Source organism: Dipteris shenzhenensis, chromosome 6 (genome assembly GCF_047967505.1).
Source record: "Dipteris shenzhenensis isolate YYH24624 ecotype China chromosome 6, Dip_SZ_1.0, whole genome shotgun sequence".
NCBI classification, from domain to species: domain Eukaryota; kingdom Viridiplantae; phylum Streptophyta; class Polypodiopsida; order Gleicheniales; family Dipteridaceae; genus Dipteris; species Dipteris shenzhenensis.
In genome coordinates, this window is record NC_141601.1 from 40674891 (window position 1) to 40700688 (window position 25798).

General features: G+C 45.7%; 1 protein-coding gene across 1 annotated transcript in view; it reads right to left on the reverse strand.

The window, feature by feature from the left end:
- Positions 1 to 25798, reverse strand: part of LOC147901170 (ketose-bisphosphate aldolase class-II family protein) — a 386949-nt gene that overhangs the window by 285882 nt on the left and 75269 nt on the right. Inside the window, exons 7-12 of the mRNA XM_087375500.1 lie at positions 24505 to 24553; positions 24134 to 24271; positions 23795 to 23876; positions 23475 to 23553; positions 23322 to 23368; positions 22830 to 23027 (exon numbers count right to left, since the gene is read on the reverse strand). Of these exons, the coding sequence (XP_087231626.1) occupies positions 22830 to 23027; positions 23322 to 23368; positions 23475 to 23553; positions 23795 to 23876; positions 24134 to 24271; positions 24505 to 24553 (593 nt within the window). The remainder of the gene's footprint in view (positions 1 to 22829; positions 23028 to 23321; positions 23369 to 23474; positions 23554 to 23794; positions 23877 to 24133; positions 24272 to 24504; positions 24554 to 25798) is intronic.

The following is a 25798-nucleotide window of genomic DNA, read 5'->3' on the forward strand; positions in this document are numbered from 1 at the left end:
AGTTTTTGTCTTCCATAACAGCTCCATAGCTTGAGACATAAAAGCTGAGATATCTCTAGAGGACCAATGTAGTAAAGGTAAGAAGAACTGAACATAAGACATTACAATAGACTGGACTATTCTGAGCCTGACATGAAGTGGCCAAGTAGAAATTTTCCAATATTCCAATTTATGTTGAAGTCTTTGGAAGATCCATTTTAGCTACTGCTTCCTGGTGAGATGCCATCCTATAGGATATCCCAAATGCCTGACTACATCTTTGGAATGCACTATCTGACCAGGCTAGAGAATAGAATGCCAGTCACATTGTTTCAGGGGAAGCAATTTGGATTTGTCAAAGTTGATATGCAAACCCGCTGCTAATCCATACAATGATAATGTGGTCATAAGCATGCGGACTTCCCGAGGAGAGTTCTGTGGCATAAAAAAGGAATCATCAGCATATGCCTGTGCCAAAAAAGATGCAGCCCCAAGGATTTTAAGACCAGTCATCTGTCCTGTGCTTGTAAGATGTTCAAGATACATCAGGAGGGGATGAGTTGCAATGGCATAAAAAAGAGCACTAAGGGGGCAGCCCTGTCTGACTGATCTACCCAATGTCCATGACCGAGATAGATGGCTTCCGAGAATGCACTGGGAAGTAGAGCCAGAATAAAGCCAATAAATTGCATTTGCTATCTTGGGACCAAAGCCTAGCTTTGTCATGGTTTGAGAGATAAAATCCCATTGTACAGTATCAAATGCCTTAGTGATATCTACCTGCAATATGAGCACATCTTGATTCGAGTACTTAGCATATTCAATTGCAGTCAATGCATTGGAGATATTGTCATGGATTTGTCTTTGCGGCACAAACACACACTCATGCGACCAACACAAAGCCAAGACCACATGCAATAGATGGATCACAGATGACTTCTTCACAAGAGATGAGCCCACACTTAGCTGCCACCAGAAAACACGGGATCTGGAGCTAGCTCCTCCTACACACCAAACCTGCATGAGGACATCTATTGGCACAACAAGGAGACATCCTATTCAAAGTACCTTAATTGCAGCCTCACAGAGACAGGCCATCTCATGGCATCTGAGAGTCAGACCTTATAGAGCAGGCTTGCGAGCGGCAAATACAGATCTCGCACATGCTCTGGAGCCACTAGCACTCTAGTTTTTGCCAGGCTCATCCACATCTTTGGTCTCTCATGATAGAGCGAGTACAGAGTGTTTCTACTTCTTGTCATCAGCCCACTTCTCTGCAGACTCTTGCACACCTCTCCCACATGCTAGACATAGGGAAGATCAGGGGGAAGCAAGTGCAGATTTCATACATCTTTCAGAGATATTAGAGCCCACCAAATCCTAGACACTGAATAGGGCTAGCACCAACATGCTCTCTCAGTCTCTTACGTGTTTTCATTATTTTATCATTATACCTTGGATACTTTAGTTGTTTCATTTATGTCATTTTCACTTCAAGGGGGTGTATTAGACACCTCCACTTCCCTACAGGGGTGCATATTTCCTTTAGCTCTTCTTTCCACACCTTTCTCTCTAACCTTTCCTTCCCTTCAAGCCCTAACGTTTTCTCCCCCCTTAGTTCCTTCCAAGTCCCACCACCCTCACTTTTTCTATCGTCTTCCTTTCTTCTCCCCTTCTTGCCCCTTCCATTCTCAGGGGCCTGAAGTTATTGAGGGGTCCATTTGACTATGGGTCGAATCTTCAAAAGCGACCTACATGTTTGGCCAAAGAACCTCTCCATGAAAATCTTGTACAAAATGATTCGGAAAAGAAATGAGGCTGTCATAACAGATTACAAGAGTGGAAGTGCAATGTAGGACCTATAACTACATATGTGAAGAATAAACCATGATCCCACTCTCATGAAAGAATCTCTCATAGTAACTGCAACATGTCGGAAACGTGGATCCTAACCCAAAAGGTCATGAGGGTGTGTACAATATCACACCATATCACTTATATCGACGAAAAGACATAGGTTTGAGTACCACCTAAGGCCTCTTTTTTTATTTTAATATAATAGACACTTCTATTAATGCTTGAAAAAACAACCATACAAATCAGCAGTCCTCGAGGTGTTGATCGTGAAAAACACTAACAAAACTGGCTGAAAAGGAGATTGTTCTAGAGAACTCAGCTCACTGCCTAGGGAACATCTGAAACAAGGGCCAACAACTAGGGAGGAAAACTATAGAACAATGAATCCCTTACGGTGTTAAATAGAATATACCTATAGGCCATGCCTTGCAAAAACGCTCCCGCCTTTCGATGGTCGCATTAGATCCTGATGTCTTGCGCTTCCATGTGGCAATTAGCGTGTTAGGTGATATCTTGCCAAATGGCAACTAGAGTGGCACACTGGTGGAACAAAGTGCTCGCCTATCACCAAGCTACATCGCGCAACCTAGATGTTTAACGCCATTATGCTGGCCATTGTCTCCCACACATTGTCCTCTCGAGAGGGGAGAGGATGATACTGAGCAAGTGGGGTTGCCTCATGTAGCTCAATCATAAGGCTACTCTCTCCATGTAACCTGTAAGCTGGGGTGACCTCATTGATTGGGAAGGCATGACTTCCCTCTGTCCAACCAGGCCGCCACAAGTGAAATCTATCTGAATCCTCTATACTCGAGCCACAATTTGAAGAGATCCCAACGAGATGCTAAGTGCTCTAGAACAATGCCGTAACCAATGAGGGATAGACTCAAGAACTCTGTCAGTGCAGCAGTGACACCATCCATCACATGCATCTGCTTCAGCCATGGGCCGATGGGTAGACCCCCATGGGCAACCATCCAAAAGAAATAAGTGATCTTCACCACCTAAGGCCTCTACGCAAATGGATCTGATGACAATGGCCTTGTTGTAATCTGCTCCCTCGTAGAAAATCCAAAGACTAAGCTCTGTGAACCAGAGGCCACATAGGCCCAAGTGATGTAACACGTGCCTCTCCTCACCTTGCCAAGCAAATGCGCAATGTGCAATCTGCTCCTAGATTCTTTGGGAATCCCTACAACCCAATGCAATGTTGAATGAACTCCAAGGCTGTGAAGCATCGCAGGCGTCTCGGATCTACATCAAAAGTCTTTCCCTACATGTTATGTGGGAGTCTACCGTGTTGGAGGAGATAGAAAAACATGAAAAACATGCAAATTTGCATCTTCCGGCAGGACCTCCAAAGTTGCATCCAAAAATGGTTCTGCATAGGCGAGGTGATGCCATAGGTCTCCAAGTGTGTTCTTTGGGTAGGTATCCAATACAAGTTTTGAAGCTAGACACGTATGGCATTCTTGACTTTCTAGTCGAAGAAAGATAGTGTCCTATAGGGAGATGCTGCATCAATCCATCCCCACTCTCTAGGATCCCATGGTAGTTGTTGGAGTGAGCATCTATCATAGAGCTTAAGACACCATGCATAACTCATGAGAAGCTATGGGTAAGGATCTATGAGCCATTGGCCATGACGCTGAGAACTTTGACCATACGAAGAATAGCATCCCAAATCGGCTCCTCCTTTATCAGTTTGACTAGTCTCCAATCCTCTGTCATCTCGTAAAGAAATGTCTCGTCTCCTCATTCCTTAAGGATGCAAATAATCTAAAAGATAATGCAAGTTCTTTGCAAAGACACCTAGCCAATGAAAGCGTGTTTTCTCAGTTGAACCTGCTCCTTAAAGTCAGTCAAGGGATATACTTGCACCAATTTGCCGGGTGCATCTGTGAGGCCATCTGATAGTGTGATGCTTGAAGGAGAGAAACTCCTTGAAAACTCCCCAAGTGTCCATAGTGGAGGTAGATCCCTCCCATTTGGATCATTGCATGTATCCCCATTGGATGTCCTAAATCATAAACAAATGATGGGTGGCATGTCTATCTTATCTTGATTTTGAAGAGGATTCCATGTGAGGGATGCGTTGATTTTGCCAATCTCTGATGATTGCCACCAACAGAGGAGAGGAGGGGAGTGTGATGTGGCATCCATGAAAATCCATCTTATCCAACCATTGCCTCTATCTAGCGTGCACATCTAAATTTGTTGAGGTCAAGATCGATAAGGCTGAGGCTTCCCTTATGCAAAGGTAAGATGATAGTGCTCCAAGCCCCTTTGGCTCTCATGGCATATATATCATCAGATCTAGACAAATAAAAAATGTAATGTCTCTCGATCAAGCCAATACAAAAATGCAAAAAAGCGCCAGGATGGCTCATTCATTGCAGTTTTGTATTTGTTGAGCTTGTGAAAGGATAGCTTGGTTATTGCAGTCTTGAACCCCGAACGATTGGTTGAACCATACAACCACAAGCCACTCCCACCATTACTTCATCGTACATCGGGTTGTCTCATGTCTTCACTCATCAGCATTTATTTTCTTGAGAGGAAATTGAGGCATGCAATTGCCTGTTTCAGCACAGAGGTGAGTTTATGCCTTGTTGAGCCAAGCGTTGGCTGAGTTTTGAGTAGAGAATTCTGAGATTCTGGTACGTACCCCAGCAAGGGAGTTTTTTGGTAGTTTCGAGGTGCATCATCGAGCCAATTACTAGCTTTGAAAGTGTTTTCTTGCTTGAACAAGATACTCACAACACGTGAACTTTTCTAAGTTTTCTTGCCCCTTTCTACTTTGCTCAAATGACACAACATAATCCAAATGATCTCTTTCAGATGCTTGCCCAGGACTCAGGAGGATAGGTTGGATGGTACCAACTATTCTCTTTAGAGCTCATAATATTTTGGTTGCCAAGGGTCTATTGAACTATGCCATAGACGATGAAGCCTGTCCCGGTCCTACTGCGCCAAGTACTCCTCCACAGCAAGGAGGGGTCATGGTCATGGGCAACAAGCTGCAGCAATCGGGCAAGCACATGTAGATGTTACTCATGAGCAGAGGAGGTGGGATACTAGTGATGCCCCAACATTATCTTTGATTTCACTAAATGTAAAGAAGTTTATAATTCCTCATATTAGGTCCTGCCAGACTTCAACAGCAGCTTGGGATATTTTGCAACATATGTATCAAGCTCACAATGAGGATAGAGTCTTATTTTTGTGCAAGGAGCTTGATGCAGTGGATATGAATGGAAGGGACTCTATGCAGGAACATTCACTAAAATTCAAGATTTGCTGGAGAAACTCTTGAATATTGATAAGGTTATTCCAGATGCACAACTTATTTCCACTGCATTTGAATCCTTACTGGAGTCATATGTTTCTTTTCACATGTCGCTCAATCGATCGATGAAGGAAAATTCGAATCAAATCACTTTCAAGAGTTAGCAGCACTCACTGTTGTAAGAGAAGCAGACTAGAAAGAATATGGCATCAAGTTCTCGTAGTGGGCTGCAAGCATTTTCAGCCAAGGATAAGGGCAAGAAGATATATCAGCCCCAACATGACACTAGTCATAGTTCTTATAATGGTTCTGAACATGCAGGTGGGAAGGACAAAAAGAATGCCATGAAGCCTTTTAAGAAAGGTAGATGCCATTACTGTAAGAAGCCAAGTCATCACATCAGTGAGTGCCTAAAGAGGCTCGCAAAGGAAAAGAAAAAGAAATCTGGTATGGTGGTTTCAGGTTCATCCCATGATATAGCAAAAGATGATACGTCAGCCAATTATGTTGAGCATCATTTGGCGTTTTTTAACTTGCAACTATGATGCCTCTTGGGAAGCATGCACTTTCAGCATGAATGAGACGCTAGAAACATGTTAATTTGATAATAGTGCATCTCACCATATTACTTCATGCAAAGCATTGTTTCACGTGTTACCCCGTGCGCCTGTTGGCAAGTCAATCTCTTGTGCCAATAATTCTTCTTATCCAGTTAGAGGGATTGGAGAGATTATGCTTGCAGCCACGGATGGCTCTGATCTCCGCATCCAAGATGCTTTATTTGCTTGTGGGATAAAGAAGAATTGCTTTCACCGTGCTTTCACCAGAATAGGCTTTCAGGCCATCTTTAAGGACAACATATGGTACATGACCGAGAGCGAGACTATGCATTAGAGTTGACATGCACACTTTGTCAAGGGATGTTCGAGTTTGATGGCTATGAGAAGAGAGCACACTCAGCTTATGTTGCTTATACTTCTACTTCTCTTATGACGGATGCAAGATATGGCATGCTAGGTTTGGACTTGTGAATTATGGCAGCCTTTTATTATTGCAAAAAATTTAAGCGGTCGATGCCGTACCTCGTTTGGAGGCCCCTCAAATGCAAATCTATGAGGGCTGTATTTTAGGGAAAATGCATAAATTTTCTTTTTAAAAGGATGGTGCAGTCCGGGATGGAGAAAATTGCAGCTTCTACACATTGATGCTTGTGGTCCAATGCGGACACCATCTCTTGGAGATCATTTGTATTTTGTCACCTTTATAGAAGATTCACATGGGTGTTTGCTTTAAAGAATAATTTTGAAGTATTCAATGTGTTCAAGCACTTTGTTGCGTTGGTAGAAAATCAATCTGAATGCAGGTTAGAGACCCTCTGTTTAGATAAAGGGGGGGAGTATATGTCCAAGACATTGACAAATTTTATGGCTGAACAAGACATTATGAAGTGGCTAAACGGAAAAATCGGTCACTCATGGGAAAGATGCATGTTTAAGGCAAAACGGGTGCCACATAATGCTCTAATCACATTTTGAACGGGTGTCCCACTAAAGCACTCAAAGTGACGACACCTTATCAAGCTTGGTATTACCAAAAACTCGATGTGGGCTATTTCCATACGTTTGGCTATGTACATGTGCCTCAGGAATTGCAAGACAAGCCTGATGGTAAGGTTGAAAACTGCATTTTTATTGGCTACTATAGTGAAAGAAAGGGATACAAACTTTATAATCCCATGACCAAAAAGGTCTTTACTAGTCGGGATGTTATTTTTGCAGAAAATGCAGATCTGCCCCTTGCTGTTTTTGACAGAAATTAGGATGGACCTAGGAAGCATCTAAAGCCCCTGTGCATTGAATATCCATATATGCCATGCCTCTATGCTTGCCAGAATCTCCCATGAAGTATCCATAGAGGCATGTGCAGGTCTATACGCACAGCTAGGGATGTCATCCAGTGAACATGACTCAACCAGATATCGTCGAACTGAAGGAGCCCAGGAAGAGTTATGTCTCTCATAAAACATATGAGGCCCAAACAGAGAGAGCCAAGCTACCAAGCACCGGGTCATAAAGAAAGGAGAATGCATAAATGTGCTCAATAAAGTAGCAATCCCTTTCCTGATTATCCTTGCATCTCTGTTGTTAATGACAACGGAAAAAAGCGAAATTGCACTGAAGTTTTGCACGTTCAGCTACCTTGGATCGTAGGAGGAGCTTCGTCTGCTGCTGCCCCCCGCCTTCGTCCGTCGCCATCAGCCACCCCTGGCAGCGCCCTGCCCTTAGCTGCGATCTGCTCCTTGGCAGCAACCTGTTGCCTAGGCCTCGCAGGTTAGCCACGATCTGGTCAGCGACCTGCTGCCTAGGTTGCGCAGGTTTCCCTGCAGCGCGTCGCCTCCCCTTGCCTTCTCGAGTTGCGCCTCCTCTCAGCCCGTTTGGCTGCTGCAGGGGCGTCCTGGTGGTCAAGCCCCCCTTAGCCTGTTCACGCTGCACCCCCCCCTTCAGCCCGCTGTGCAGGGTCGCTCCCTGCTGTGCCTTCTTCAGGTCGCCCCTTCTGGCTGCCTTCTAGGATACCCTTCAGGCCGCCAGTAGCTGCTGTCTGTCCCCTCCCTTGGACCTCAGGTTGGGCTTCAGGGCCCTCTTCCGGGACTGTTCTGCCTGAGTTCCGGGGAGCTGTGTTCCTGGGCTGCTTCCAGGCATTGGCGGAGGGTTTTTTTCTGTTGTCATTTCTTGCAGGCTGAAGTTGGGAGCATTCTTTAACCAGGGGGTTTTTTGGGATTCTAGTAGTTGGTTGCGAGTTCTTGGTGGGTATTTTCAGCAGAGATAGCTCCTCCCCTCATGACAGCGCAAGCTGAGACAATGGAGGACACTAATGCCACTCCCGTCGCCGAACCTGAGGAGATCGAAGTCACAGTTTCTTTTCCTCCTGACATTGTGCAGATGATTGAGGTAGCGGAGGAGGGTTTTCGTTTGACGCACATCATTGGCTCTCTCCCCGGTAGAGGCCAACAGTTACGTGATTGGGTGTACACCAGCATGGCCTCATTGGGTGTCTCAATTACAGTTTTTCGATTGCTTGGTAGAGGGTACTTTTCTTTTGGCCTTCAGTCCGCAGAGCAGGCTCAAAGAGTACTACTTATGAGCTCTCTGATTCAGTTTCAGAGCAGTGTCATCCATTTGAGGCCTTGGCGGAAGCACTTCAGTACTACATCCCCGGGACCGCGTCAGGTCTCTTTTTGGATGCTTTTCCCTGGACTTCCTGATGAGGTTAGCTCTTGTCGCAGAGCGGTGGAGCATATGGCTAGTGTGGTAGGTATAGTAATCCCATCAGGTGCTAGACTTTCCTATGCTCAGTCACTTGCTGGTACAGGTGTTACGAGGGTTAGACTCCCTTCAGAGTTCCCCCCTCCCCGACCTTTGCCTACTTTGATTTCGTACTCCACGGGAGATGGGGTCCAGATGCAGCAGAGGGTTTTGTACGAGGGGCTTCCTGATCAGTGTCTTTTCTGTCGGAAGAGAGGTCATTTTATTAGGGATTGCCCTAGTCGTAGGCCTCGTTCAGAGACTCCAGATGCTTCTCACCCTACGAGAGACCCAGAGCCTTCAGTTCAGCCTCCAGGGGTCTCTGAGCCTGCTTCGACTCATTCAGTAGAACAAGAGGAGACTCCTCTGGGTGGGCCTCCAGTGGAATCAGAGGACCTGGAGGTGCCTTAGGTGCAATAGCTTTCACGGAGAGCTCGGAGGAGACGGAGACAGAGGGAGAGCCAGCAGCATGAGTAGCCCCAGGTACGAGCTCACAGATGGCAGAGAGTTGAGACTTATGTGCAGGAGACCCCGAAAAGGGGAAATGCAGAGGACCATCCGCAGGCAGGTCTTGACACGGTGCAAGAGACGGTCGCTAAGGAGTTGAGTCACTTGTGCAGGAGACCCCGGAAAGGGGAGTTGTAGAGGACCATCAGCAAGCAGGTCTTGACACTGTGCAGGAGACGGTAGATCAGGGTGTCGAGTTACATGGCAGGAGACCCCGGAAAGGGGAGATGCGGAGGACCATCCACAGATAGGTCTTCTCAATTAGTAGGAGACAGTAGTTCAGGATTTGATGACACTAGACACCACTACCCCGGAGTCTCAGATATTGGTTACAGAGATAGTTTTTCAGCAAGAGACTGCTCACGCTCCAGTTACGGTGATGGATGCCTCTCCCCAGCAGCCCGTCGAGAGAGTGGTATTTTATGACACGGGTCAGAGTCAGAGCCCGTCCCAGGATCTCATGCACCTATACGAGGTTCCCTCGAGATCCCTTGCACAACCCTATCGCACAATACCTTCCTTTGTTGCTATGCGGAGCGTCCTTTTGGATACCCCTCCCAGCACAGCCTCGTCCTCGCAGCTTTTCACTCTTGGTGTATCCAAATCTTTTGCGAGTGCGGTCACAGATTTTGCTCAGTACCCAGACAGGCGTGAGGATTGGGAGATCCTAGCAGATGAGATCGAGCGAGAGTTTCAGTCACCCATGCGGACAGGCACCTCGTCGCAGATTCTTCCTCTCCCTCTCACCTATTCCAGGAGCAGAGTCAGGACGGCTCAGCCCTTTTCAGCTCTTCAGACTCCTAGACCTGACCCCAGGATGGTTGACAGAGATCTGCCCGTTGAGTTTTGGCCCTTTTTGGCTCAAGGGGTTATCACAGACTCCCTCACTTGATTGGAACTTCTACCGGTGTTTTGCCGATGGTCAGAGGAGGTAGAGTAGTACTTCGGATCAGCTACTCTCTCCAGAGAGGGGCATGTTCTTCGTTTCTCCGCTGGTAGCTTTCGATCTCGGGGGAGCGAAAGCTGGTTAGCTGAGTTACTTGATAGTGAGATTGCTAGACAGCTTATGAGCATGACTCAGTTTTCATCCGTTCACCATTTTGTCGGCTCGCAGATTCATTCTTGCCCTAGGACTCTTCGACCTGGCTTCGGTGGCAGGGCCTTTCTGTTTCTGTTCTTTGAGATTCATCGAGACTTTGATTTGCCCAGGAGTGCTGGTTGGTTTGACTTTCAGCTCCTTGGTTCGCGCCAGAGTACTATTCCCTTGGATGGAGCCATTTCACATGAGTTGGGACAGATTTGGAGTTTGATCAGAGACCGACTTTGGATTGAGCCGTCAGAGAGAGAGTTTTATGCCGTTGCCACTGGCACTCCCTCACTTCCATCCGATGTCTAGGTTGTCCATCATATCTTGGAATGTGAGAGGACTGAACGGCCGCAGATTTACCTCAGATGCGGATGGTCATAGATTGGGAGTTCCTAGATTGCAATTGCTTAGGGACTCCCTTCGGTTTATTTCCTCAGGGTCCCCTCCAGACATTGTGCTTATCCAAGAGCATAAGCTCTCCCAGGACAGGATTGACAGATGCAGATCCTTACTCAGAGGACAGAGCCGAAACTTTTGGAGCCCAGCGGATGGCACGAGAGGAGGAGTTTGCATTTCAGTTTCAGCTAGGTGGGCCTCAGAGATCACCCAAGAGGGTAAACTAGTGGAGAGCAGAGCATGCTATGTTATTCTTCATATTGAGAACATAGTAGTTGGTGTTCTTAATGTGTATGCTCCCACGGATCCAGCTCACAGACGTGCTTTTTGGAGACAGCTTAGAGAGTCCCTTCCTCAGGCAAACACCTGGATTATTGGAGGTGACTTCAACATGGTTGAATTCGTTGAAGACAAGTCGGGTCAGACAGAGGGTGGCCTTTCCGACAGGGAGAGAGTGGAGTGGGATAGTTTTGTTTTGCATGTTGGACTTCATGATGCTGCTCGATTGGACAACTTTCGTCAATTGGCAGACAGTCTTCAGTTCTCTTGGTCCGGGGTTTTCCATGGCTCTCTTTCTTTGGTCAGACTTGATAGGTTTTATATTGGCCATTGGGGTCAGGCCAGAGGAGGACAGATTGGGATTCGCCCGGGTTATGTTTTATCTGACCATGCTCCAGTCCTATTACAAATTCTTCCTACCTCTCGATTGGAGCTCTCGATTGGAGAGCACAGGCTCTGTCAGAGTTTCGAACTTTGTCTTTCAGGATAGAGAGTTCGTGGAACGGTTGAGAGAGACTTGGTTGTCAGTGGACACTCCTGTGGATCAGGGCTGGTTGTTGTGGGTAGAAAGGGCTTTGGCTAGAGTTAGCATGGCCTGCCAGTTGAGGGCAAAAGAGGAGAAGGAAAAGCTTAGAATCAGAGATCGGAATGCAAGAGCGGAGGTATCCAGACTTCAACTTCAGAGATTGATTCATAGTTTTCCTCATTCTCTTTTCATCAGAGGGCAGCTTTCGGAGGCTCAGGAGAGACTAGAGGAGATTCAGGGCAGGAGGGCCCAGCTCAGGTTTTACTCTCAGCAGACTTTCTGGATTCAGAAGGGGGATAGATGTTCTAGAGAATTCTTCAGGGCAGTGGGTCAGAAATACTCTTCGGACAGCCTTCGTAGACTTGTGGATGAGGCCGGGTCTCTTCAAATGGACCCTCACCGTCTTGTTGAGATCACTTCTGATTTTTACTCCACTCTTTACACCGCCGATCCATTCACCGAGGAGATGATCAGAGCCAGAGAGGAGATTTGGAGCCATGTCCCCCTCATGGTCTCAGACAGGATGAGTCATGTTTTGGATAGCCCACTATCACTCTTGGAGATCACGGATGCGTTACATGAGCTACCCAGAGACAAATGCCCGAGGGAGGACGGTTTGTCGCCACTTCTTTTTAGAGCTCTTTGAGATACGATTGGGCCTCATCTACTCTCAACCTTTTTAGAGGCTCTTGATTCAGGATCTTTGGGCGAGACATTATGCACAGGTTTGATTTGTCTTATCCCGAAAGGGGGAGACAAGACAGTCCTTCGTAATTGGAGACCCATTACACTTTTAGGGACAGCCTACAAGATCCTAGCGAAGACCTTGGCTCTTCGCCTAAAGCCTTTGCTGCCAGATATCATCAAAGCTACTCAGACAGGATTTGTCCAAGATCGGAGTATCTTGGATAACATCTTCACTTTTTGGGAGGCCACTCACTGGGCGAAGGAGAGTCAACAAGAGATTGCAGTTCTTCTCCTCGATTTTGAGAAGGCTTATGATAGGGTGGACTGGGGTTTCTTGGAGGGCACTATGAGGAGGCTAGGCTTCAATGATAGATGGATTTCTTGGGTCTCCTCTCTTTACTCCCACTCCTCTAGCAGGATGGTGGTCTGTGGAGGCAGAGGATTGGCTTTTCAGCTATCCAGATCAGTACAACAGGGATGCCCGCTTGCACCTTACCTTTTCCTTTTCGTAGCAGAGGCTATGGGATACTTTATGCAGGCTACCAGTCATGGCACTTTGGGCCTCCATCTACCTATCCAGCAGGAGCAGGAGCTTCTGGACACTGAGTTTGTTGTTGACGACACGGCACTGACAGTCAGAGGAGATGCATATAGTCTTGCTACTGCTGCGGATTCAATTGACAAGTTCTGCCTAGCCTCAGGAGGACTTGTCAATTGGAACAAATCAAAAGGCATCTGGACAGGAGCTCAGCAGGATACCCCAGCATGGGGAGGAGACAGAGGCTTTGTATGGATTCCCAGAGGCACCTCCACGAGATATCTAGGCTTTCAGGTTGGCATTGAGGTATCCCCGACGCAACAGTTTGCCCCAGTTCTTGAGAGCATCCGGAGAAAGCTAGCCTACTGGAGCACGGCTATACTTTCTTTGGCCGGAAGAGCGCTGGTACTCCTCAACTAGGTTCTACTAGCGACTATGTGGTATGTTGCGTCATGTTGGTGCTTTCCTGCTGACTCGATCCGTGAAGTGAGGAGATTGCTTCGGAACTTCCTGTGGAGTGGTGGTGATGGTTCTGCACACACTAGGGCCAGGGTTTCATGGGATACTATCACTTCACCCGCCTCGCAGGGAGGACTTGGAGTTCTTGATCCTGAGTTGCAGAGCAGAGCCCTTTTAGTCAAACTTCTTGTTAGAGGTTTGACTCCAAGAGATCAGCCGTGGAAGCAGTTCCTGCTGCATGGGATTCACCAGTGTACCCCCAGAGCAGCAGGCCAGTGGGCAGGTAGAGTCAGTTGGATTTTCCTGACGGACCAGCATTCTCAGCCTTCCTCACCACTTGTGAAAAGGCTTATACAGATATGGGATCTTTTCTGACAACACCTCATCAGAGCAGTTCCCTCCTCCAGAGAGGAAATTGCCCGACAGCCACTATATCATAACCCCCTGGTTCGGTATCAGGGATCTTCCCCTGGTACAGAACTTAGGACTCCCTTGGCCAGATGGCATGCTCAGGGGGTTGTGATAGTCGGAGATTGGTTCAGGGGAGGTGTGGAGATGTCAGAGGAGGAGATCAGAGATAGACACGGGCCACTTGGATAGATTGTTGCCACTAGATTACTGATCATGAGAGCTATTCCTTAGGGGTGGAGGGATATGCTTACAGATTCAGCCTATGTTCATCCCGTCCCTACTTGGTCAAGTTGTTTTAGTGAGGCTGGGCTATGCATTGGAGTTCGTTTAGGACTAGCACCGTTTACTTATTTTAAGACGGACTCCTCTCACAGATTGTATCCCACTCAGCCCTTGGATCGACAAGAGCTCGAGAGTCAGGGTCATTGGTTGCCTTGGTAAGGAATGGGCCACAGATCCTTCCAGGTTGACCATTGCAGAGGATCCTAGATGGAGACTTTGGATCTTTCAGGGTCGACCTCTTGCAGAGCTTGACTGGGACCCACGGGAGTGGGCGTGGCCTGCACCAGTGGCAAGTGCCCGTCCTCTTTCTTTTTTCCAGTACTCGACGAGGGCAGGTTACACGCTTCAGCAGAGAGACTCTCATCATCTACCATCTGCCCCACAGTATTGGCACGCACAGGGACTTACTACAGAGCTCTTGTTGAGTTACTGGACTCACTTTTGGGGCATCAGTAGAGCCAGGAAAGTCTCCTACTTCCTTTGGCTCACTATTCATAGGGGTATACCTGTGGGTACTTGGCTTCAGCAGATGGGTAGACCCTCCTTGTGTATGCGTTGTCAGCCAGCAGAGGAATCTAGTAAGCATTGTTTATGGAGCTGCCCCAGCTCTAGAGTGGTTTGGATAGGTATCTTCAAGATGTTCTCATATGTTACATCCATGTCCTTTCTGATGACATGGGGCGTAGCCATATGGGGGAGAGGATTTGGAGCCTTTGCCCTCTATGAGTCAGAGCCAGGAGACCACGGTTTCTCCATGCAGTATCGCCAGAGACGGGGTCCCACAGATGTTAGCATCATGGAGCCGCAGGACTTACTTTTGGTACCAGTACTAGCTCAGGATTACAAGCCTACTTCACCTACAGGGTCAGCCTGGGAGGTGATTTCTAGTATTACCCTATGGCAGATATGGTGTTCGCGATGTTCTTTTGTCCTTGGGGGTCATTTATGCACGGAGGCTGACACTCTTGCTTCCATTTGGGTGGAGATTATCTTCACTCTCAGGAGTCAGTGGGAGCGGTGTACAGGCACCTCTTTGGCAGCTCGTGGGAGACTTTTATCCTTCATGAGGACAAGGGACTGCTCATTATTTTTTCATTTGACCCCTTTTGGGATGTCGTGGCATTTTAGACCACCTCCATGGCTTTTTAGCCACATTGTTGTGGCTAGGGATAGAGTACTTTCTCTCCCACCTGTTGTATGATTCGTTTTGAATGGAATATATCACTTTTTATTTTTACAAAAAGCGAAATTGCACCTAAAGTCTCAGACTGCACATCAACATGTGGCTGAATATCTAGCAACATATCAAACTCCATGTCACGTGAGTGTCATGTTGATGTGGCAAAGCAATGGGTTGTATGCTCTCAGTCTCTTGGGACACAACATCTCACATAAAGTATCTGTGGGCTGCTATATGCTAGGCATGAGTTCCACTAGTACATGTTTGTGCACATATGATGTCATGGGCCAATCTGCAAGCCCATGGCACAACTGCCTTGTTGGCAGCTCTGCAGCACCTTGCAGCCCAGGACTGCAGTAGACATAGGACAGTAGCCATACAGGCTACACGGGCTGCTAACGTCACGTGCAACCATATGAATACAACAGGACAGGTGCAGAACATCAGATATCAGGCGCAGGTACAAAGCATGCACATTGCATATACATCAGACGTCAACAGTTGATATCAGCAACAGGTCAACAGTACACTGGGGTGGCAGCAGTCCAATCTGGAGCAAGTCGGGCCAGTTTGTGGAAGATTTGGACACAACTCAGTTGGCCAGCAGATCTGCCCTAAATCTATAAAAGGAGCCATCACCTCCTCATTCGAGAATCAACCTTCAACAAGCAGATCAGCCTACAACAGCAGCAGGTCCTCAGCCTCAGCATGGACACCAAACAAGGAGAAGGAGGAGAGGAGCAGCCTGCATCTCTTAATCTCGTCCTCACAAGAAGGGTCTCCCCTTTCAGCTTGTTCTCTGACTATGGGCAACAATTAATATTCAGCTTTTTGGCTCAGCAATAACAATAAATATTCTCTTTGGAGGGGGGCTGTTACAACCTGATCCCGCCTCATTCTCACATGCACTCACAGCAAAGCACATGAGTATTATGTGCTTCATTCATTCCGCGCAGCTAAAGATAACAGGCTAGAGAGAGAGGGAGCTAGTCATCTGGAGTATTACATTGGTACCAGAGATTCAGTGCTTCCTTTCCTTAGAATGTGAGGAGAAGATAAGGGAAGGCAGTCTAGTTTATGGTACAGACACACTTTGGCAAATCAATCATGAGTTCTAGAGAATCTTCCATGGAGGAAGAGGTGGCTTCAACACAGGAGGCAACCCCGCCAACAATACCACCACCAACAGCACCTCCACTAGTGGAGGCGAAAGTGTTCCCATCAGCCATGATTGCCATGATGCAGACCATGATACAGATGGAGGCTCAGCAATCGTAAAATTTCGTCGCCCAAATTCTACAACTTAGGAGCTGAGGGAAGATCAGGATGGGGCAGGAAGCCAAAGAAGGATGTCTCCGAGCAGCTCAAGAAGCGAAGGAAGTTGCCCAGAGGCTAGAGATGCGCGCAACACGCAACGCAAAAAGAGAAGGAAGAGCTCATCATAACATCACAAGAAGAAAACGAAGAATGAGATGAGGCACTACTCTCTCTAATCAAGCCTCAGGCATCAAGGATTCTGGAGAGGGACCAGAACATGTCCTTCCCAGGTAGATTGAATTTACAAAGGTATGACGACAAAACTAGCACATTGGTATTGATTTTGTGGCTCAATCAGTTTGAAAGTTAGTTCTCAAGAGTCCCCATATTGGACAATGAGAAGTATATTTGGGCCCTCCGAATCGCTTGACCATTATGGCTCAATCAGCTTGAAAGTTACTTCTCGAGAGTCCCCATGGTGGACAATGAGAGGTGTATTTGGGCCTCCGAATCGGTCGACCGTTATGCCAACCGGTTCACATAGGTGGCATCTAGTTATAGAAAGAAATAAGGGACAAAACCATGAAATTCCTTCATGGACTGTGGACCACGCTCAATTGTACGCGCACAATTTTCACTCCCAAGGTATGATGCTAACCCACAACTTATCCCAAGCTGGCTTGTGCATAAAGTACAAAAATTTACAGAAATGATCTATCTCAAGATGCATGTCGGATCCCAAAACATGTTGAGAATCACCAAATTATGCACAATCACTACACAAACAATAGGCTGACCTTAAGACATTTCCATACAAATGTACAAGTGAAATTTCCCCTTTTTTTGGGCTTCAAAATGCACAAAATGCAATTTTGGGAGTTCTTGCTTCAAAAAACAGTAATAATAATAATACAATTTCGAGTTTGTACGACTGTATGGACATCAATACAATTGTACAAACATCATGTATGTATGCATACACTAGTAATGGTGTAGTATGGAAACAGCTTATAGCAACCTTTCCTTCTCGAAAGCTGAAAGGATGCAAAAAAAAAAAAAAAAACATCATTGCACCTGTGGGAAGCTAGAAAATGAGCTGTAACTAATTTAAGCAGGCTATGTGTGCATTCAGCAGAGTGTGGAGATAGGCTTTAACAAGAAAAACAAGCTGCTCTTGAGTTAAGAGGCTTCACGGACCTTGCTAGTAGCTCTTCCTGACAAAACCCACAAACAAGGATAGGAGGATGCAGAAGGAAAGGCTATAGGCACGGAACCTTGCTTTGAAAGGAAAATGAACATTGGTCGAAAGGAAGAAAGCTTGGAAAGCTTGTATCCACCATGAGCAACTAAAGTCAACTCCACACTAAAATTAAAGTGCAATGTTGGCTTACATACTAAGCCCCAAAACTAGTAACATGGCACCCAAACCCTAATAACCAAAAACTAGGTAAGTGAACCGGAATGGCTCACATGACACCTACAAGGTCATTCCATTGTAATATCCTTCCTACAAGTCATGATGCTCTCATGCATGATCTGTAAGAAGAGGTGTACCCCGCATGATATCGTACTCTTAGAGTTTGCATTATGACCTCTCACACAAATGTCTTATTTCATATTATCACATACCTAGAGAAGATCAAAGAGTATGGCATGACCGAGGAGGGCATACTAAGATTATGAGGGAGGGCCCTTTCATCATCTATGCAACTTACAATCGAAGGGGATGATAGATGCCACACCCTCAACATGCCTACCATGCAATTGGCACAAGAGGAGTTCCTTCAGATCATTAGAGATGATATGTGGCACGTCTATGTTCAATAGAATTAGGTATTCCCAACAACATCTAAAAATAATAGCTCCTCCATCTCAATGAGGATAGGAGGCACTGTAGAATATGTTGTTTTCTTTGGGGAACCTCATCTCATTGATTTTGTAAAAAATTCAATGCATGCATTGCTCTGAGAGGCATCATCATTGCCATTGAGGTTGTTTGGTCAATTGCATATCTAGCATGGAATTACAAGACTTCTTGGTTTATTTTTTAATTCTTGATTCATCTTAGCGTTTATGGCATGGCTATACCAAAATGTCTTCTTTTTTTTTCCTTTTCTCTTCTTAGCATTGTTATGGGATTGCAAACAGGTGAAGTTAATTTGGAAGGAAAGTCAGCGCTTTGTTTCTGGCATCCAAAAGAGCCCCCACCTTGTAGTGCCAAGGTGTACCCAATAGAACATCGCATCCATTCAAAGGCACGTTGTAAAAGGCACGTTGTAAAACTCCGCTTTGTCCACATAGATCTGAATGTGCATGTGTAACTTGCCAATTACCGGAGTGACTACTTACTGTGCCCAGGACAAGCCATATCTGCATCACAAAAAGGTCCAATCTCTTCTGCTTTGATGCCCAATTTTTCACCCAGCTCCGGATAGGTGAAATTGGCACGGGCCCCTGAGTCAAAGAAGAACAAAGTTGTTTGGTCATCGATTTTTTCCCCATGCTCTGCATAGCTCCGTGGTATCCACATTCTGTTTGCCCCCAATCACATCCAGCATAAGACCAGCCATGGGCTTTGGCTCTTTTCTTCCCTTTGCTCACCCTGCTCCCCTCCTCTATCTGTTCGGACATTCAAATGCTCTGTGGCCCTCTTCCTTGCATATGTAGCACCTGTTGGCATCATAAAGTGCCTTCTTCTCTTCGGCTGTCATTTTCTACCAAGGTGGTACTTGCCTCCATCTTGCAACAAACCGAGCCTTAGAAGGCTGTCCAAACTTCCTAAACTTTTTAGGAGCTTCCTGGCTGCTGCCCCTAAACCCCAAAGTCTTTCCTTGCAAGAGAGCATAAGTTGTCATGGCAATTTCCTATGAGTTAAGACATGTTAGAGACTTTAGTTTAGTGCAGTAGTCCCAGATTTCTTTTGGCAACCCACAACAGTGCCTTTTGATCTGTTCTGACATCTCCACACACTTGTAAGAACTCACATGCAGCAATGCTTCCCAAACTTCTTATTGTACTTTTCCAGGTTCTTGCAATTTGATGCGTCAAGCTTATGCCAAGTTGTCATAATATCCACCTCAAAGGTGGTTGTGAGCCAAGCAGCTGAAAACACTTGCTTGAACTCCACCCAAGTTGCAGGAGCTCTACCCTGCAGAAGCAAGTTGGTCCACCACTGAAGTGCATTGCCTTTGGAGAGGTGGCTTCCTTTCTGATCTTTGATGACTCTGTAAAATTCCTGCCAGCACATGCTGCATCAAACTGCTGCACAAAGATCAAGGCCTTCAACCTATTGTGCATTCCATTGAAAGTCTCCTACTTTACTGCAGCCCCACCTTCTTTGAAGTCTTTCAACTTACCCTTGGTTGCAATATTGTCATATACAAGTGGCTGCAAAAATGGAGGTGCTGTCGTCTGTCCCATGCTCTGTGCATTACTGCCACTTATGGCTGGGTTGACCATTCCAGGTCCCACCCCTTGCATCTGAGGCATGTTCATTGAACCACCCATCATCCCAGGCATTCCCATTTGCCTTCTTGGCTGCATCCCTAAATTGGCATACATCATGTTGGCATTTCCAGCTGCATACCTCCCATCATAGGTTGCTGAAAACTCTGCATTCCTGGCTGCAAACTTGCCAACTTAAGTGGCAGGCATTGCCATCCCTTCTCTGGGCTGTCCAACCATTGCCTGAAAAACAGAGCCTCCTCCAAAGTACCCTTGGTGCTTCACTGACGGAGGAAAAGTTTGCTGTCCTTGGTTAACGGACTGAAAATTATTGGCCTGTTGGGGATTTCCCATTCCAGGACCAAATGTATGGCGCCTTTGCTTCCGCTTGTTTTTGGCTGTCTTTTTACTTTTTGAAGGAGCATTCAAAATTTCAGCAAGGTTTTGTGTCAACTGTGTGAGGGTGCCCACTCCACTTGCCAACTCTACCTTTAAAAGAGCTTCTGCGTCTAGTTCTGGTGCCTCATCTGCCTCATCTTGAGAAGCCTTAGTGGCATGCTCTAAGGAAACATTTAGTTCCTCATTATCGTGCACCCCATCATTCTGCTCTTCGTCATCTTCATGCAATGGCCTATATTCAAAGTCAAAGGACTCTGAGTCCTCCTTCCGATCACTAGGTGTGTTCACCATCGTAGTTGAACTTAGTGGCTATAATAAAAAATGCAGCAAAAGCTTCCTTGTCCCAGCACTTCTAGGACTGATGATCCTAGGAATGGAACCACTGAAACCGGCCTCTAGCAAGCTAAAGGGCAGTAAACTATAACTAATTGGTCATCCACATCAATCATAGCCATCCACTTCCATTAGTCAAATACCACTAAGAAACCAACTTTAAACACATTGAAAGGGAGGCTAGAATGCCTTGCTTAGAAACCATACACAAAAGATGCAGATTGGCCCCAAATGCCTTGGTGCCCAAAAGACACAGATTGGCCCCAAATGCCTTGGCGCCCCTTTTGGTATTTATTTACTGCTTCTGTCAATGGAATTTTCTTTTACAATAAGGGCTCACCCTTGCACTTTGCTTCTCTAGCAAATCCACTGTCCAAGCCAATTCTTGGCTTCAATAGGCATCCAATTTCAAGAACCACTAGCACCCAATTGCCAAGACAAGGCTAAGGCATTTCCCATTGTCTGTGTCCAAATGACAGCTGACAATGCATTCCACAAGGCACCCAACTTGCTTTATTTGGCAGTCCCACAATCCAATGTCTAGCCTCTCAGGGCGACAATTTAACAACACAAATCCCAAACTGCACAAGTGACCTCAAGGCACAAAGAGATCCACAACAGTGTCCCTCTGGCACCAATCTAGGCACACCCTCTGTGTATGGGTGTCTGTCCACACGCTGAATGGCTAAGAGAGAACTTCGAACAACAAAAGAGCAACAACAAGCTTAAAAAATGACAAATGGAATCCAAATGAAGGCCAGAACAACCGTACCCACTGTCCATGGAAGAGGGGCGAGCTCTAACCTCGCACCTATCCTCTATCCTGGCCCCTAGCAGCGCACAGATGACCTTCAATCACGAGAAAATGAAGGAACAGCAACAAATGAGATCGATTCAGCTTCCACGGGTGTCAAACCAGCTCCCACGTACTCTGTTCCAAGTTGGAACATATCTAGGAGGCAGCACATCCACAAAGCAAGAGGCCAGCAAGAGAAATGGTCAGCTAGGAGAGGGAGAGAGATAGAATTCAGCATGGAGAATATCACGGGCAGGAGAGAGAAATCCGTGCAGCCAGCAGCCTGCCTCAGGATACGTGCAAATGAGCAGTACAATCAACAATCTGCATCGAAATGTGTGCAAGATGATCTGTACAGCCTGCGATGGGCCTTGGGACGAGTGCAAATAGTATGTACAATCAGAGTACTGCCTTGGGATATGTGCAACAGGTCCACACAATCAGCAATTGGCCTCGATTTGTGTGCAGCAGGGCTGTACATCCAGGCAAAAGTCCTCAAAATCTGTGCAAACAAGTCTGTACAGCAGTAAATGCACCTCGGGCTGCGTGCCGCCTCTAAATCCGTGGCAGATTTCATACAAGACCTCAGGATGCATGCCAATGCTCACGGGGTAGAGGAAGGATTCCCTACATCCAATATAGAGAGAGAAGACAACACTTGCAAAACATGCAAACAAGGGACTGCCACGTGGCTCATTAAATCCTCTAACCCACTTATCAATGACACACTTATGCTTCTTCCCTTGGGCCCAACTTTTTGAGCCCTCTATTCCTTGCCTTAGCCTAACACTTGGGCCTAGTAGGTGCACCCAAGGATTGGACCCACTTCTAACATCAACGATTAGGGGTTTTTAATATCCACGGGTTTATTTGCACATAGAAATCATGTACCTGCTGTGAAATTGTCCCTTTTTTTCTATGATCTTATCGACAGACTCACACAACAATATCAGGGTGATTCTTGAGCAGAACAAGAGGCCTGCGTAGGGACATGAAGCTATTACCTTTTTTACCACGTGCTGGAGCTTCCATTGGCTATTATCCCTAAGCCTGGTTTTAGGCTTAGGTCTGTTCTAACTCCTCGTGTTGCTATAATCTACCAAGATGTCTGCAACCGAGGAAAAGTTCCCTTCGATTCCAATTGTTTTTTTTTAATTATTTTCTTTGCTTTCTTTCCGAAATTGTGCATCCAAAATGTGCTTTATCCTGTGTCTGTTCCTGCATGCCTTATCTAGGTGCATCTTTTGCTCCAATTTATAATAAAAAGTGGGTAAAAATCTAATCTCATGTGAGAAAATCGTCAGTATCCTCCTGACTAGGAGAACATACAACGATGAACTCATCTTTGGGAGCAAAAATTCAAAATCACTTTAACTAAATGATCATGTTCGATTTCCACATGCTAAACATGTTGTATGAAACGTGCCCTTTTTTTTGAGTTGCTGATAAGAACCTTCAGGGTTTTAGAATGGCACTCAGTGTTAGATATTGTGTTGTGGTTTTAAAATTACCTTAGGAAAAATGACCTTCACGACTTTTACCTCCACAAAATCGTTCCCAAACAACTTTTCTTGTTCATAAATTCTCTGGATATTGGTGAATATGCAAAAATCTTTTTTTAAAAGCAAAAGATTGTTCTTTTGATTTGGATTCTGTATTTTTTCATACGTCCATACAACAAGATCCATTTATTCATTTATCTAGATGCCTACAAGACATTGTAAAACCAAAACACAAAAGTCACTTATGCCATTCAAAGCATTTTCTGCTCTGCAAACTGCAAAAGGTTATTATACTTGAAGAATGTAGTATATAACGCACATCAAATCCACAAACATAAAATTGTTTCCGCAATAATGTTGTTGCCATCCCGAACCCCATGGCACCAAGCCCTATGAAGCCAACATGTTGCATTTCAATCGCTCCCTTAATAATCTCCTCCCTTCTTCCAGTAGAGGATCCTTTTCCAGCCTCCATTTGTGGAGCAGCAACACTGATTCCAGCAGTCTTTTCCCATATCTTTACACAAACAGAAGGTGCAAATGGTGTTAGACCACACATCCCCACCGACCATGTCATTCAGTGAGTGTCCTATATTTGAGGATTGCACCTAATTTAAGAATTGCAAAGTCTGAACAAAGTTTTATACTCAGCTTTCCATAATCCTGCGTCTGTCGGGTGTGTGTATGTGTGTGTGTTGAGAGAGAGAGAGAGAGAGAGAGAGAGAGAGAGAGAGAGAGAGAAGGGGAGAGGGCATGTCAGGGAATCAATAACCAATGAATAAATGCATTATAGTAAGAGACATGTAACCACCTTCACCACTGCAGCATCGGATAAATCCCCATATCCTAATGAACATCCTGAGTTCAGTGACAAAACAATGAGTCCAGAGTATCTACTGTGAAATTAAGAAGATTGAAATCTAAAGATAGATGAACTAAAAAGTTCCAAGTTTATGATACATACCAAGACGAAACTGTTGATGTGCTATGGCCGTTAATGGAAGCGGAAAAGCAAATGATCTTGCTTCGTCTAGTACCAGGCCCTAAAAATTATCCAAGCTAACAATTATGGAAGCTCAGCAGATATACAATAACAGAAAACCGGCAAACAATTCCTTAGGTGAAGATTTCCCATGCACATATGTTTACAAAAGTAATTGCAAGAAAACATGAGCATTTGGAAAAGTAAATTAACTCTCATGCACATATGTTTACCAAAGTAAGTGCAAGAAAACATGAGCCTTTGGAAAAGTAAATTATTTTTTTCTAGCAACAGAAGCTTACCAAGCCATCGGCAACTCTGTTAATGGAGGAATCAGATAACAGGTTGTCATTCAGCATTTGGGGCACTCGGTTAACAAATGCACTACAAGAATAATTGATGTGAGAGGGCTGTGACAATCAAACTCATACTCTAATCAATGAGACCAATGTAGATCTGTTGATGCTTCACCAAAAAGTGCAATACTAACAATAAGTGCTGTGCCAAAACATGTTGTTTAGTTACGTCATACACTTCCAAGAGCTTGTAAGAGGCAACCCCCAGCAGATAATGAGAAAACCCGAAACAAAGTAAAATCAGTAAATATATTAAAGACTGGAAATTATGAGAACTATTCTCACCGTGAACTTCCAGCAGCATTAGTTATAATATCATAAAGAACCTGTGTATCAATTCCAGCAGCAGCACCCAAAGCCATGGCTTCTGCAGCAGCAGCAATTTGCACTCCCGCTAGTAGTTTATCAACCATCTTTACCTTGCTACATAACAATCCTTGTGTATATTAAATAAAAAGAAGAAACAGCCTTGTGTTTGCTCCAAAATTATGGTGATTCACAAAAAATATAATGCTTTGTCTACCTACACACTTTCCATCTTGACAGAACACATGACTGCATTATGAGTCCTGATAATTCCCTTTCAAAAGGCTTCTCATTCCCTAAGGTTTTAGAATAAGAGAATGAATAACGCTAATACAAAATCAAACATGTACCTGGCTGTACCTACATCCCCTTCAATTTGCCAAAAGTCCTTGCAAATGCCTGTTGACAAATTGAAATCACTTTCTAAATCAGTATTCAGCATGAGATCATGTGTAGTTTTGAACTGAAAGCACTCAAAAGAATATGCATAGTTGTTCTAAGCTAGACTGATAGCTTGCTATTTCTCTCATATTTAACAGAGTTTATACTCTTACATATGCATGTACATGGACATCGTGAGGTAAAAAAGAGGGTTGAGGGTGGCTGAGGGAGAGAGGGGGAGGAGCTGCAGTTCACCTATTCTTTGCTAGCTCCGCAGAATGAATCTCTGGCTTTCTATACATGGAGGATTGTAACGAACCAGTGAGATCTAGTGCATAAGTTTTGAGAATGCAATAGGTGGGAGAACCAATACCAACATCCATGAGGAACCCAGAAGGTGGATTGTAATTCCTACCTCATACCATACAAATGATGTCACGATCCCATAGTACGTGAGACTTCTCTGCTGGCCTGGGAGTCACCTGAAGATCTTTGCCCTTCCTGCCCCCCGCCTCTCCTCTCAGCCCTCCCGGCCCCGCCTCCCTGCCCCCCCCCTCCCCTCTCGGTCCCCACCCTCACCCCCCCAGCACCCCTCCCTCCTCCTCTCAGCCCTCCCACCACCCTCCCTGCCCCTCCACCTCCCTGCCCCATGCCCCCCACCTCCTCTCAGCCCTCATCCCCCCCCTCCCTTCTCCCCGCCTCCCCTCCCCATCTCCACTCTCAGCTCATCCGCACCCCCTCCCTGGCCCCTCTCCCTGCTCCCCCGGCCTATTTCCTCCACTCTCATCCCTCCCCCCCCCTCTCTCCCTCCCTCCCTTCTCAGCCCTCTGCCCCTTCCTCTCTCTTTTCTTTTCCCTTTCCAACCTCCCTCCAGCCCCCCTCCTTTCCCCCGAGATGTATAGAGCCCGTTTTTTCAGTTTGAGTCGGCCTCTCACCCTCGATTGACGAATGGCGGCTGCTCATTTAATCAATTCCCATGCATTTCCACTCTATATATATATATATATATATATACCTTTGTAAGACTAGAATAAGTCCAATCATACAAATTTAGATTTTTTGTTGTTCTAAAGACAAAAAATCTACACAAAAAATAAAAGAGAAAATGAGAGAGAAGAAAAAAGAGGTAAACAAAAACTTTATGAAATACAAAAGGAAGACATACTTAGCAAGCAAAGCAACACTTATGTTGTCATCAGTGCCCAAACATAAGCAGCTATATTGGGTTTCTAAACACCCACGGAGTCTCTTGGGCAAACCCAA